At 39.5% G+C, this 15,937-nt stretch overlaps 1 protein-coding gene across 6 annotated transcripts in view; it reads right to left on the reverse strand.

The window, feature by feature from the left end:
- The window catches only part of PER3 (period circadian regulator 3), a 64,720-nt gene that overhangs the window by 10,703 nt on the left and 38,080 nt on the right, over nucleotides 1-15,937 (reverse strand). For all 6 annotated transcript variants that reach the window (XR_014297325.1, XR_014297326.1, XR_014297327.1 and 3 more), the window contains exons 16-18: nucleotides 10,573-10,815; nucleotides 9,565-10,235; nucleotides 8,077-8,188 (exon numbers count right to left, since the gene is read on the reverse strand). Coding sequence is in view for 2 of the 6 variants with exons in the window: in XM_082663966.1 (XP_082520092.1) it covers nucleotides 8,077-8,188; nucleotides 9,565-10,235; nucleotides 10,573-10,815 (1,026 nt within the window). In the remaining 4 variants the exon portion in view is untranslated. The remainder of the gene's footprint in view (nucleotides 1-8,076; nucleotides 8,189-9,564; nucleotides 10,236-10,572; nucleotides 10,816-15,937) is intronic.

Raw genomic sequence — 15,937 nt, forward strand, 5'->3', positions numbered from 1 at the left:
AGTAGATTCAACATGATGTCAATCAAAATCCCAGCAGGCTTTTGTGTAGGAATTAAGAAACTGATTCTACAACTTATTTATTTTTAAATCTTTTTTTTTTTATCGAGGTAGCATTGGTTTAGGACATTTATAAGTTTCATGTGTACATTGTTATTTCTACTTCTGTATACACTACAGCGTGCTCATCACCAAAAATGTAGATTCCATTACCATACATTTGACCTCCTTTACCCACTTAGCATCCCCCTTTCCCTCTGGTAACCACTATTCTGTTCTCTGTACCTACAGAGTATTTGTTTTTGTGTTTTTCTTCATTTTTTCGGTCTGTTTGTTTTTTATATTCTACACATGAGTGAAATCATACAGTATTTGTCTTTCTCCTCTGCTTTATTTCACCTAGCATAATACCCTCGCAGTCCATCCATCTTGTTGCAAATGGCAAGGTTTCCTCTTTTTTATGGCTTAATAGTACTCCATTGTGTGTACTGTATATAGATGTATTTTAAAATTAAAAAAATGTTTAATATACATCACTTCTTTATTCATTCATCCATTGATGAGCACTTACATTGTTTCCATATCTTGACTACTGTAACTAATGCTCTGATGAACAGAGGGATCTTTTTGAATTAGTGTTTTCATTTTCTTTGGTTAAATACCCAGAAGTGGAATAGCTGGATCATATTGCAGTTCTGTTAATTTTTTGAGGAGTCTCTATATGTTTTCCATAGCAGCAACACCAATTTACGTTCCCACCCACAGTGTATGAAGGTTTTCTTTTCTTCACGTCCTTACCAATACTTGTTATTTCTTGCCTTTTTGATAACAGCCATTCTAATGGATATGAGGTGATAATCTCTTTGTGGTTTTGAACTGCAGTTCCTAATAATTAGTGATGTTAAACATCCTTTCATGTGCTTGTTGGCCAACTACATGTCTTCTTTGGAAACATGTCTATTCAGCTCCTCTGCCCGTTTTTTAATCGGGTTGTGTTTTCTTGTTGTTGAGTTGTATGAGTTCTTTATGTATTTTGGATATTAACCTCTTATGACTTGCAAATATCTTCTCGCATACAGTAGGTTGTCTTTTCATTTTGTTAATGGTTTTCTTTGCTGTGCAGAAGTTTTTGTTTCCACTGAGGAGATATGTTAGCAGAAAGATATTGCTAAGACTGATGTCAGAGAGTGTACTGCCTGTTTTCATCTAGGAGTTGTATGGTTTCAGGTCTTACATTCAAGTCTTTAATTCATTTTGAGTTAATTTTTGTGCATGCTGTGAGACAGGGGTCTAGTTTCCATTTTTTGTATGTGGCTGTCCTGTTTCCCCAATGGCATTTACTTAAGAGATTATCCTTTCTCCATTGTATGTTCTTTGCTCCTATGTCATAAATTAATTGTCCATATATGTGTGGGTTTATTTCTGGGCTCTGAATTCTGTTCCACTGAGCTATGTATCTGTCTTTCTGCCAATACCATGCTGTTTTGATTACTATAGTTTTGTGATATAGCTTGAACTCAGGGAGTGTGATACCTCCAGCTTTGTTCTTTCTTCTCAGGATTACTTTGGCTATTTGAGGTCTTTTGTGGTTCCATATACATTTTATAATTTTTTGCTCTGTTTCTGTGAAAAATGCCCTTGGGATTTTGATAGGGATTGTACTGAATCTGTAGATTGCTTTAGGTAGTATGTACATTTTAACAATGTTAGCTCTTCTAATCCTTGAGCATGGAACATCTTTTCATTTATTTCCATCTTCTTCAATTTCTTATGTTTTTCAGTATGCAGGTCTTTCACCTCTTTTTGTTAAATTCATTCCTAGATATTTTATTCTTTTTGTTGTGACTGTGGGATTTTCTTAATTTCTCTTTCTGCTCATTTTTAGTGTATAGAAGCACAACAGGTTTTTGTACGTTGATTTTGTACCCTGCAAATTTATTATATTCATTTATTATTTCTAGTAGTTTTTTTGTGTGTGGAGTCTTTAGGGTTTTCTATATATAAAATCATATCATCCGCAAATCGTGTTAGTTTTCCTTCTTTTACAATTTGGATGCCTTCTGTTTCTTTTTCTTGCCTAACTGCTCTGCCTAGGACTTCCAATAGTATGTTGAGTAAGAGTGGTGAGAGTTGGCATCCTTGTCTTCTTCCAGATCTTAGAAGGATAGCTTTCAGCTTTTCACCACTGAGTATGATGTTAGTTGTGGGTCTGTCATACATGGTCTTTACTATGTTGAGGTATGTTCCTACTATACCCATTTTATAGAGAGTTTTTAAAAATTATAAATAGATATTGAATCTTGTCAAATGTTTTTTCCACATCTCTTGAGATGATCATCTGATTTTTATCCTTCTTTCTGTTAATCACAGTGTTTCACATTGACTGATCTGTGGATGCTGAACCATCCTTGCAACCCTGGAATAAATCCCACTTGATCATGATGTATGATCCTTTAAATGTATTTGCTAACCTTTTTTTTTTTTTAAGCCTAATTTTATTTTATTTTATTTATTATTATTTATTTATTTATTTATTTTTGCGGTACGCGGGCCTTTCACTGTTGTGGCCTCTCCTGTCACGGAGCACAGGCTCCGGACGCGCAGGCGCAGCGGCCATGGCTCACGGGCCCAGCCGCTCCGCGGCATGTGGGATCCTCCCGGACCGGGGCACGAACCCGCGTCCCCTGCGTTGGCAGGCGGACTCGCAAACGCTGTGCCACCAGGGAAGCCCTGCTAACCTTTTTTCAGGATTTTTACATTTAGGTTCATCAGAGATACTGGCCTGTAATTTTCTTTTTTTGTGTGGTGTCCTTGTCTGGTTTTGGCATCAGGCAATGATGGCCTTGTAAAATGAGTTGGAAAGTGTTTCGCCCTCTTCAGTTTTTTTGGAAGAGTTTTGAAAAGCATAGGTATCAAATTTTCTTTGAATGTTTGGGAGAATTCCCCTGTGAAGTTGTCTGGTCCTTGACTTCTGTTTATTTGGGACGTCTTTGATTACTGTTTCATTCTCTTTACTAGTAATCAATCTATCAAGATTTTCCATTTCTTCATGATTCAGTCTTATAAAGCTGTATGATTCTAAGAATTTGCCCATTTCTTCTAGGTTGTCCAGGTAGTTGGCATGTAGCTGTTCACAATATACTCGTCTAATCCTCTGTGTTTCTATGGTATCATATTTCTCCTCTTTCACTTCTGGTTTTATTAGCGCTTTATCCCTTTGTTTCTTAATGAGTCTAGCTAAAGGTTTGTCAATTTTGTGTCTATTTCATTTCTTCTCTGATCTTTATGTCCTTCCTTCTACTGACTTTGGGCTTCGTTTGTTCTTCTTTTTCTAGTTCCTTTGGGTGTAAAGTTAGACTGTTTGATATTTTTCTTGTTTCTTGAGGTAGGCCTGGATTGCTATAAACTTTCTTCTTAGTATTGTTTTTGCTGCATCCCATAGGCTTTGACATGTTGTATTGTCTTCAGGTATTTTTTGATTTCTTCTTTGATTTCTTCATTGACTCAATAGTTGTTCAGTAGCATGTTGTCCAGTCTCTACATATTTGTGAGTTTTCCAGCTTTCTTCTCATAGTTGATTTGTAGTTTCACAGCACTGTGATTAGAAAAAATGCATGATATAATTTCCATCTTCTTAAATGCACTGAGACTTGTTTTGTGTGCCAACAGATGATCTATCCCTGAGAAAGTTCTATGTGGACTTGAGAAGAATGTGTATTCTGCTGCATTTGAATTGACTATACAAATCCATGAATCCACCTGGTCTAATGTTTCATTTAAGGCCACTGTTTCCTTGTTCACAGGACATCTATTCATTGATGTAAGAGGAGTTTTAAAGTCCCCTACTATTATTGTGTTGCTGCAAATTTCTCTTTTTAGGTCTGTTAATAATTGCTTTGTATATTTTAATGCTCCTATGCTAGGTGCATAAATATTAATAACTGTTATATCTTCCTGATGACTTGTCCCCTTCATCATTATATAATGTCCATCTTGTCTCTTGTTACCTTTTTTGGCTTGAAGTCTATTTTCTCTGATATATGTATGGCTATACCACTTTCTTTTGGCTGCCATCTGCTTGGAGTATCATCTTCCATCCCTTCTTTTGTGTCTATGTTTGTCTGTTGAGCTGAGATGGGTCTCCTGGAGGCCGTGTATAGTTGGGTCTTGTTTTGTAATCCATCCAGCCACTCTGTGTCTTTTGATTGATGAATTCAACTCATTTACACTTATGGTGATTATTGGCAAATGAGGACTTAGTACTGCCTTTTAATCTTTTGTTTTCTGGTTGCTCTATTTCCCCATTGTTTCTTTTCCTTGTGTTTCTGTCTGCCATTTTGGTTTGGTGGTTTTGTATGATGTTTTTCTCAGTTTTTTTTTTTTATGTTTCATGTCTCTGCTCTAGATTTATGTTATGTGGTTACCATGAGGTTTGCATAAAATACCTCATAGATAAAATAGTCCTTTTTATGCTGAGAGCACCTTATCTCCATTTACCTATACAGGTCTGTCCTTTTCATCTTCCCCTTTTATGTACTAGTTGTCATAAATTATCCCTTTTAAGTTGTGAGTTTGTTGCCAAATTGAAGTAGCTATAGTTATTTTTGCTGCTTTCCTTCTTTTTAACTTTCATGCTGTAATAATGTATTTAAAAACCTATTCTGACTGAGTTGTGATTTTTCTGATTCTATTTTACCTAACTCAAGGTTTTGTGTACTTTTGCCTTTTCATTTCAGGCAGAACTTTTGCCTTTTCATTTCAGGCAGAACATTTCTTGTAAGGCAGGTCTAGTGGTGATGAACTTCCTCAGCTTTTGTTTGTCTGGGAAAGCCTTTATTTCTCTTTCATACCTGAAGGGTAACGTTGCTGGATAGAGTATTCTTGGCGGACAGATTTTATATTTCAGTATTTTGAGAATGTCATTCCACTCCCTCTTGGCCTAGAGTGTTTCTGTTGAGAAAACTGCTGATAGCCTAATGGGGGTTCCTTTGCAGGTTATCATCCTTTTTCCCCTGGCTGCCTTTAAAATTCTTTCTTTGCCATTGACTTTTGACAGTCATGGAGAAGAAGGTCTTTTTGTGTTGAGGTAATTAGGTCTTCTCTTAGCTTCATGGACTTGTATATCCAGTTCCTTCCCCATGCTCGGGAAGTTCCCACTTATTATTTCTTTATATTCTCTATTTATCCTTAATTTTTGCCATTTTAACTGCAATGTGCCTTCGTGTGGTCCTCTTTGGGATTCTCTGTTCTTCTTGGACTTGGATATGTTTCCTTTCCCAGGTTAGGGATATATTCAGCTATTATATCTTCAAATATGTTCTCTGCCCCTTTCTCTCTCTCTTCTCTTTCTGGAACCTCAAAAATGTGAATGCTAGTATGCCTGGTGTTGTGCCAGATGTCTCACACTGTCCTCACATCTTTTTATTCTTTTTCCTGTTCATCTTCAGTGATTTCCACTACTCTGTCTTCCACCTCACTGGTCCATTCCTCGGTACCATTTTGTCTACTGTTGATTCCTTCTAGTGTATTTTTCATTTCAATGATTATATTCTTCACCTCTGTTTGGTTGTTCTTTATATTTTCTAACTGCTAAAAACTTCTAATTTCTCTCTCTGTTCATCCATTCTTCTGAGTTCTCTGATCATCTTTACAAACATTACCTTGAACTCTTTCTTGGGCAGATGGACTATCTCCACTTCACTTAGCTCTTCTGGGGTTTAAATCTTATTCCTTTGCTTGGAACATGTTCCTCTGTTGCCTCATTTTGCCTAACTTGCTGTTTTTATTTCTGTGTATCTGGTAGGTTGGTTGCTGGTGTGTGGGCTAGGTCCACAGGCTACGGGGCTGTGGTTGTCCTGGGGTTGGTGTTCGCCCACTGTTGGGTGAGGCTGGTTCCAAGGCTAGAACAGGATCATTGGTGGCTGGGATAGGGGATTCTGGGTCTGGTGCGTGCCCTCTGGTAGGTGGAGCTAGGTCCCAGGGTCTCTGCGTGCAGGGGCCTGGGTGTCCCAGATCTAGTGCCTGCCCAGTGGTGTGTAGAGCCTGGTCCTTGGCCCTCTGGTGGGCAGGGCTGTGTCCAGGGGAAGGTGTGGGCTCAGGGGGTCTTAAGGCTGACTGTCTGCTGTTGGGTGGGGCTGTGTCCCTGCCCAGTTAGTTGCTTGGCCTGAGGCGTCCCAGTCCTGGTGCCTTAGGGCTGGGGGGGTAGGGTGGGGCTGGGTCCTGTGGCTAATAAGCTACAACAAGGATTCCCAAATGGCGCTTGCCAGCAACAGAGTCCATGTGGCAGAACGAGCTCCCAGAAATGGCTGTCACCATGCCTATGTCCCCAGGGGTGAGCTCCAATTAACTGCTTCCTGCCTCTTGGGGAGACTCTCCAAGATCAGCATGTGGGTCTGACCCAGGCTCCTTTCAGATTACTGCTTCTGCCCTGGGTCCTGGAGTGGGTGAGATTCTGTGTGAGCCTTTTAAGAGTGGAGTCTCTATTTTCCACAGCCCTCTGGCTCTCCCAAAAGTAAGCACCGCTGGGCTTCAAAGCCAAAAGTTCTTGGGGCTCATCTTCCTGGAGTAGAACCCCCAGGCTGGGGGGCCCAATGTGGGACTCAGACTTTTTGCTCCTTGGGGAGAACCTTGCAATTGTAATTATTCTTCCATATGTGGGTCACCCACCCAGCGTATGGGTCTTGCCTATACTGTGACTCCCCACCACCTACCCATCTCATGGTTCCTTCTTTAAATCTTTAGTTGTAGAAGATCTTTTGCAGTAGGTTCTGGTCTTTTTCATCGACAGGTGTTCTGTAAATAGTGGCAATTCTGGTGTGCCTATGAGAGGAGGTGAGCTCACACCATGTATAAAAAGTAACTAAAAACGGATCACAGACTTAGCTATATAGAAGCTTAATCTCTAAAATTTCCAAGAGAAAACAGGAGACTATCTTAGTGACTTCTAGTTAGGCAAGGACTTCTTTAAAAAGGACATAAAAGGCACAACTTACAAAAGAAAAAACTGATAAACTGAACTTCATCAAAATTTAAAAACATTTGCTCTTCAAAACGAAGATAAAAATAAAAGATCAAAAAAAGGCAAGGCACACAATAGGGAAGAAATTTTTGCAAAACAAGTATGTGATAACAGACTTGTATCCAGAATGTATACAGAACTCTTACTACTCAATAAGAAAACTAACAAACCACCCCCCCCAAAACAAGCAACAGATGTGAACACATATGAATGGCAAATAAGTACACAAGAAGACAGCCATCACCATTAATCAACAGTCAATAAAACCACAATGAGGTACCACTGTGTATACACTGGAATGGCTAAAATTTAAATGATGGACAATACCCAGTGTTGGGCAGGATGCACTGCAATTGGAGCTCTCATATGTGGCTGATAGGAATGCAAACGGTACAGCCACTTTGGAAAACAGTTGGCAGTTCCTTATAAAGTTAACCGTATACTTACCATGTGACCTAGCGATTTCACTCTGAGGTATTTACCCAAGAAAAATGAAAACATATGGCCACAAAAAGACTCATACACTAATGTTCACAGCAGCATTATTCATAATAGCCCCAAACTGGGAACAACCGAATAACCATCAACTGATGAATTGCTATCCATACAATGTAATTCCACTTGGCAATAAAAAGGAACAAATTACTGATATACACAATAAGGATGAATCTCAACAGCACTATGCTGACACAAAAGACTGTAAACTGGATGAGTCGATCTATATGAAATTATAGAAAGAGCAGCATTAAAGTGACAGAAAGCAGACCAGTGCTTGCCAGGAGGTGGGGGATCAGGGTGGCAGACCGACTGCGAACGGTCACAGTCTGGAAACGTTCTATATGGTGACGGTGGCGGCGGTTACACGAATGTAGACAAGCTGTGAGAATTCTCGATTTGCACCCCTAAATTTGGTGAATTTATTGTATGTAAATATACCCCAATAAAGCTTACAAAAAGAAAAAAAATACTTTACTTTCACGCCAGGACCAGAACCAGACAGCCTGTTACCTAGTCACCTCCTGACCACAGAGTGTGAAGGATGTGTCATTTTGATCCACTACCTGCTGCTGCAGAACCAGCTCCCGGCGGAGAAGCCTCATGCAGTGACACTGTAGACAGTTCACTGGTAGTAAAATGATCGTTCTTATTCTCACTGTTGAGACTGACAGGCTGCTAGAAAGTAAGGACACAAGAAAAGATTTGAACATCTCAAGCATCCTATTACAAAGTAACTGGCAGATCTTCAACTTCACACGTTAAACAGAAAAAAAGGTATATACATAACCGAGAAGTAAAACATTTTCAGCCTGCCCCCAGGAATGTGGTCAAAGTTCCTTTATTTATAACATTAAAGATACTACTGCTTTTTGAGCACCTATTACATTCCAGGAACCTTACAGGTATGTGCTTTATTATTATTTTTTGTCATTCAGAACACATATATTGAACACTTTATATGTTCTAAGAATTGTTCAAAATGCTAATAATATAATAGTGAACAAAACCATGTTCCAGCTATCCTGAGCTTATACTGCATGGGGAGAAGGGCTATATAAATATTATTTAATTTAGTCCTCAGAAAAAGCCATGAAGTCTTAATCTTTCCATTTTTCAAATAAGAAAACAAAGGCATAGAAAGGTTAAATATCTTGTGTAAGCTAAGCCACCTAACCTGTGGCAGAGCCAGGATTGGAAGCCAGGTCTGATTCCGTAGCCCAGGCTTTGCCTTAGGTTTCTAGCAAGTGTACTAATATCAGGCTTTCAAAATCGAGCATACTTTCGTGATTTGGATCATCAGATTCTGAACATTTGTTTAAAATCATTATTACACCTTGAAGGGAAGACTGAAGAAAAACTTTGCGTAAATATTCACGCTTGTCTTGGATCCTATACTAAGTATAGGAAAGTCTTATCCCAAAGTGTAACCTGACAAGTAAATCTGAGAATGCCATTTTAGGTAAAGAGATGAAAAGTTAAAGGAAAGTGACCAAAAATTTTTCGTTTTAAAAAATGACATGTGTAAGTATAAAACTATATAAACTAACTACTTTACTGATAATTAATGACAAAAATGAGCTCCTACCCCCTCCATACAGACCTGGTGTCCTACAACTGTGTCTGAAAAAGTAAAATTGCTCAATTCATGTCTTATCAGTATGGCTTGTTCCTGTCTAACTAGCCCATAACCCCAGTTGTAAGTAAGAAAACACATTTTATAGGCAATGCACACTTAAGTTTAATACCTGGATATCAAATTTTAAAGCAGAGGGGAAATCCAGTTCACAAAGAAAATCTGAAAGACAGCACTTTGGGGAAAACCTTGCCAAGTATGTAAGAACTCAGGACACAGCAGATTCTTTCACTGCAGCTTTTTAAATGGAGTCTGAAGGATATACTGCATGTTTCTGCAGAACAAAGTCTCAACCTCAGCTGTAATACAGTTACCCATCTAGGCCGTTAGTCTTGAGCCTCAGCGCAAAAACCTTAATTTTAATAAGAGGACGCACATTTATTTTCTCTCTTGTGTGTTGAAAGTTAGTGTCACTTACATACTCAGCTTCTGGGGATGCACAGGATCTGGGCCTGTCCTCCTGCAGCAGGTCGAGCTGGAGCGGGGAGCTGCTCTTTGAGTTAATGAGGGGGTGCCCTTCATTCTGGGTCCCCCACTTTCCCTCGCCACTCCTTTGGCTGATGGCTGAAGATGGTGGGTCTGGATTTGGAGGCACTGCTGATACCGAGGCAGGTATTTCAAAAGAGCCTGCTGCTCCCAAGAATGGATATGGGGAGAATGGTGGTAACAAGAGAGGACAGATAGGGGGGCCATGCAGGAAGATGTTCATAAAAGTATCTAAGCAAGCAGAGGGCAGAGCTGGGAAAGACTGCAAGCCATTGGGGAAAGGCGGCTCAGGCAGACTCTGCAACGCAGTTTCTGAGGCTGCACGTTCTCTCCCCAGGGAGGTCATGGTTGGGAGGGGAAGGGCTTGGACGAGGCAAGGTGCCTGGCTGGGAACCACCACTGCAGCCTGGAGCAATGGGCCAGAGGCATAAGGAGAGGAGGTGGAGGAAGGGCACCAGGGCTGTCCATCCTGGGCCTCTCCTACGAGGTGGGGACAGAAGTCATCCTTAGCGCCCTTGCTGTCCGACCACATGAGCAGCTTCTTACGCTTGTGCTTCCCCTTCCTGCAACCAGCGGATCGGGTAGGCTTGGAAGCAGAATCTCCTGAAGGGTAAAGAGGAAGGCGTGTTACAGAAAACTAAGCCAGAAGAGAAGAGAAGGACAATGTTGATAGATAATTCTAAGTAGATTTTACAAGGAATAAACATTGGCCGATAGTAACTATGTCCACTGCAGGGATGACAGAAAATAGCTCTGAAAAGATGAACAAGATCCTGGGTAAAAGCTGTTGCTATAAAATAAACTTATTTCAGTATCTCTCAATCAGTTTCTTACAAGCAAAACTCCTATACTCCACGCCGTATCTCCCAGTACTCACGTATGATTTATAAATTTGACAACTATGTTGATAAAGGGAATATATTTTCAAAATTTTAACTACCTTGAACATCTGAATATGTAGCTTTGCTCCTGCTTTCTTGCTGAAGATAGGAGCCGTAGGGCGATGACAGAATCCTGTCCCGGAACTGATCCACATAACTCGGCTCTTCCTTCTGCGTGTGGGCTGACAGCACAGCTTTTGTGAGCCCTGTGTGTTTAAACTGTTCTGAGGCCAGTGCAGCTGGGTGTGTGCTGAGGGTCCAGGGCTCACAGGGCAGGGTGCCAAGCTCTGCTGGACTCAATTCTGATGAAGTGGAGGAAGACAGATTTAATTTTAACTCCTACCAGTTATTTTGCATTTATTTACTTTCACTAATTTAGTTATCTTTCAAGAAATGTTTACAATCATTACAACAGCTGGAACATAAAACCTTCATCAATCTAGCAGATAAATTTTTAATTTTTCTGCCTTTCTTTATACTCTTTGTACACTTGTATATATGTTTTAGAGTTGTAATACTCAAGGTACATACTTATTTAAATCTTGCTTTCATTGTAAATATTTTCTATCTCCCTGAACTCTCCAAGAAATTGTTATGTTTGGATTTATTTTTCTTAATATGTAATATACCCACGTGGTTCAAAAATCAGCATGTATTAGAAAGACATTTAGTAGCTTCTCCCTATCCCTGTACACAATCTGCCTAGTTCTCATTTATTCTCCCCACAGAAAACCATTTCTTTTATTTCCTTATATATCTGCCTACTTTCTTTACACATCTATAAATAAGCATGAATACAGATTCTTATTCTTCACCTCCATGTTTACCCAAACGGCATATAATCTTGTACACTAGCCTGCAATGTGTTTTTTCATTTAACAATATCCCTTTTATCAGTGCATCACATATGATGTATTTATGACTTTTTTTGTTTTGTTTTGTTTTGTTTTTGTTTGTTTGTTTGTTTGTTTGTTTTGCGGTACGCGGGCCTCTCACTGTTGTGGCCTCTCCCGCTGCGGAGCACAGGCTCTGGACATGCAGGCTCAGCGGCCATGGCTCACGGGCCCAGCCGCTCCGCGGCATGTGGGATCTTCCTGGACTGGGGCACGAACCCGTGTCCCCTGCATCGGCAGGCGGACTCTCAACCACTGCGCCACCAGGGAAGCCCTATTTATGACTTTTTACAAAAGTAAGCATCTGTAGATGGATGCTGAGTTGCTTCTAAACATTACTTCTTCCAGGTACAAAAGACTTTATGGTGGACACTGGTGGGTTCTCCCAGTGTCCATTCCACCTTTCCCCTGCTGTGTGGTACTGAGGTGTGGGTGGGCATGCCCCCATTCTGCTTCCAGAAACAGGCACTGACTAGTGTAAGTCAACACAGCGGAAGTAAGTCAACACTTTGGATTTTGGCCAAGATGGAGGAACAGGGACTAGACTGACCTTCCCATCTGAAACAACCAGGAAGGGACTAAATATATGAAACAATAAGTTCCACGACACTGAACATCAGGTAACAAAGGAGAGTGACTCTTAAGGGATGGAAAACAAGGTGAGCCCCACATCTGCCTGGCTTACTGCCTTGAGAGTTTCTGAGGAGCAAGGTGGGGAAACCAGGTGAGCCTTGTGGGACCCCTGAGAGCAGAGGCAGAGCTGAGAGTCTGGGGAGGCCACGGTGGCTGGAGTTTTCAGGAAGAGAAATGTAGAGGACAGCTGCACAGAGAGGACTCCAGACAGCTGCAGGGACCCCAGAGTCCTCACAAGTGCACAGATGGGAGGAAAAAAAATCACCTGAAAGAATCAGATCGAAGCTCACACCACCTGGAGAACAGGGCTCACTCCCAACAGCCAGACTAGAAAAACCTCATAATCCCCGGGCATTGGGTAGAATGCTCTGAAGGGTCTTGCCTCAGTAGCAGAGAAGAATTAGGCCTACCCTACACTGCTCTGGTCCAGCCTAACCAATTTTAAAAGCAGAGCCTGAAAAGACCAATCTGTTTCCACATTGCTTAACTGGGTCCCAGAATAAAGCTCAATGGTGCTCACAGCAATACAGAAATATTCAGCACCCAATCACAGTATCTGGCATCCAATCAAAGACTAGGCATGCAAAGAAGCAGGAAAATACAACCCACAATAAGGAGAAAAATTAATCAAGCAAAACCAACCCTGGGCTGGCAGAGATGTTAGAATTGGCAGATAGAACGTTAATAGTTTTATACTGTATTCCATACAGCCACAGGGAAGATTAAATATGTTATATAAAGACATGGAAGATATATTAAACAACATCCAAACAGAACTTCTGCAATGAAAACTAAAATATGTGAGTTGGAAAATATACTGAATGGAAATAACAACAGATTAGATATTGTAATAGAAAATACTAGTGAACCTGAAGACATAGCAACAGAGACTGTCCCAAAATGAAACAAAGACCTAAAAAATTGAAAAAGACTTAAATGAACAGAGCATCAGTGGACTGTGAGACAACTTCAAGCAGCCTATATACCTATAACTTGAGTCCCAGAAAAAGAGGAAACAGAAAAAATATTTTAAATATAACGGAAAACATTCTTTTCTATTTGATGGAAACTCTAAACCTACAAATCCAAGAAGCTCAATGAACTCCAAGCACAAAAAACATGAAGAACACTACATCATGGACATCACAAATTCTTTTTTAAAAAATTAATTAATTAATTAATTTTTGGCTGTGTTGGGTCTTCGTTGCTGTGCGTGGGCTTTCTCTAGTTGCGGTGAGCGGGGGGCTACTCTTCACCGCAGTGCGCGGGCTTCTCATTGAGGTGGCTTCTCTTGTTGCAGAGCACGGGCTCTAGGTGAGCGGGCTTCAGCAGCTGTGGCATGTGGGCTTCAGTAGTTCTGGCACACAGGCTCAGTAGTTGTGGCTCATGGGCTCTAGAGCGCAGGTTCAGTAGTTGTGGCACACAGGCTTAGCTGCTCCACGGCATGTGGGATCTTTCTGGACCAGGGATCAAACCCATGTCCCCTGCATTGGCAGGCAGATTCTTAACCACTGCACCATGAGGGAGGTCCCTCAAATTCTTTAAATTAATGATGAGGAGAAAATCTTACAAGTAGCCAGAAAAAAGACATGCAAACAGTACATATGACAGCAGACTTCCTGTCAGAAACAATGCAAATGAGAAGACAGTGGGGCAGCATCTTTAAGGTACTGAAAGATAAACACTGTCAACCTAGAATTCTACGCTCTGATAAAATGTCTTTAAAACAAGAAGGTGAAATAAAGACATTTTCAGACATACAAAAATGGGAAGAATTCATCATCAGTAGACCTGTACTACAAGAGACAGAAAAGGAATACCCTCAGGCAGAAGGAGAGTGATATCAGATGAATCTACGTAAAGGAATGAAAAGCACTGGAAGAGATAACTACAGGGGTAAACATTTAAACCTCTTTCAAAGATAATAACTATGTAAGTAAGCGTAATAACAATGTAGTGTGGGATTTCTAACATATGTAGAAATATATGCCAATAGACAAAGGCCAAAGGGGGGAACTGGAAGTATAGTACTTTAAGTTTCTTATACTATGCATTAAATGGTATAATATCTCTAGAAGGTAGACTGGCAAAAATTAAATATATACATCATAAACTCTAAGCAACCACTAAAATAAAGCCCACGTTAAATACCAAGACATACATAGGTTAAAAGTAAAGGGTGGAAAAAGATATAACATGTTAACACTAATCAAAAATAAAAAAAGAACGCTGGAGTGAATATAGTAACATAAGACAAAGTATATTTTAGAGCAAAGAATAGACAAACGATAAGAAGGTCATTTCACAATGATAAAAGGATAAATTCATCAAAAGGACACAGCAATTCTAAACATTTATGCACAAAGTAAGAAAGCTTCAAAATGCACGAAGCAAAAACTGATAAAATGGCAAGGAGAAATAGACAAGCCCACAATTACAGCCAGAGACTTTAACACTCCTCCTGAGGTACAGCAAGGATTCAGAAAACTGGGGGATAGAGAAGACTTGAACAAGACTATCAACCAACCTGACCTAGTTCACACACTGGGCAGAATAAACATCCTTTCCAAGTGCATACAGAACATTTACCAAGATAGACCATATACAGACCATAAAACAAGCCTCAATAAATTTAAAAGAATTCAAGTTTTGTATTTTCTCTGACCAAAATGGGATTAAATTAGAAATCAATAACATAAAGAGGTCTGGAAAATCTCTAAATATGCTTTCTAAATAATATATGATGATATATATATATATATGACATTGGTGATAATGTAAATGATTTCAGAGAAGATATAAAAAGGGATATTAGGCAGCATTTGAACATGATGAAAATGAAATGAAATACATCAAAATGTGTGAAATGCAGCTGAGAGTAGAAGAAAAATTTACACTAAAATCCACTAGGGAAGAAATATCTGAAATCAATGACTTCAGCTTCCATCTTAAGAAACTGGAAAAACAAGAGCAAGGTAAAACAAAAGTAAGCAGAAGAAAGGAAATAAGAAAGATTAGAGTAAACATATGTTAAGTATTGTAGAAAACAGAAAAATAATAAAGAGAGAAAATCAATAAAATTTTAAGCTGGCTCTTTGCAGAGAACAGTAAAATTGATTAAACTCTAGCAAGACTGATGAGGAAAAAAAGAGCAGATATAAGTTACCAATTTCAGAAATGATAGCGGAAACATCACTAGAGACCCTACTATCACTAGACATCAAAAGAATAATAAGGGAACATTATAAACAACTTTTTCCAATAAACTTGACAACTTAGACAAAATCGACCAGTTCTTTGGGACATACACACTAACAAAGATCACTCAACAAGAGGTAGAAAACCTGAATAGCCCCATATCTACTTAAAAAATTGAATTTGTAGTTAAAAACTTCTCCACCAAGAAAACTTCAAGCCCAGATGGCTTTACTGGTGAGTTTGAGCAAACATTTAAGGAAGAAAAAATACCAATTCTACATAAAGTCTTCTAGAAAACTGAAGAGAACAAAACACTTCCCAGCTCATGCTATGAGGCCAGGAGTATCCTGATACCAAAACCAAAGTCATTAAAACAAAAGCAAACAAAATGACAGACCAATCGCTCTCATAAACATAGATCTCGAAATTCTTATGAAAATTTTAGCAAAATGAATCCAATATATAAAAAAGGAAATACATCATGACCAAGTGGGGTTTAACCCAGGAATGCAAAGATATTTTAACATTTAAAATTGAAGAAGACACAAATACATCGAAGGATATTTCGTGCACATGGATTGGAAGAATCAATATTGTTAAAATGTCCATGCTACCCAAAGCAATATACAAATTCAAGGCAATCTCTATCAAAATTCCAATAGCATTTTTCAGAGAAATAGAACAAACAGTCGAAAAATTT

Source organism: Grampus griseus (assembly GCF_964374135.1).
Source record: "Grampus griseus genome assembly, chromosome: 1".
NCBI classification, from domain to species: domain Eukaryota; kingdom Metazoa; phylum Chordata; class Mammalia; order Artiodactyla; family Delphinidae; genus Grampus; species Grampus griseus.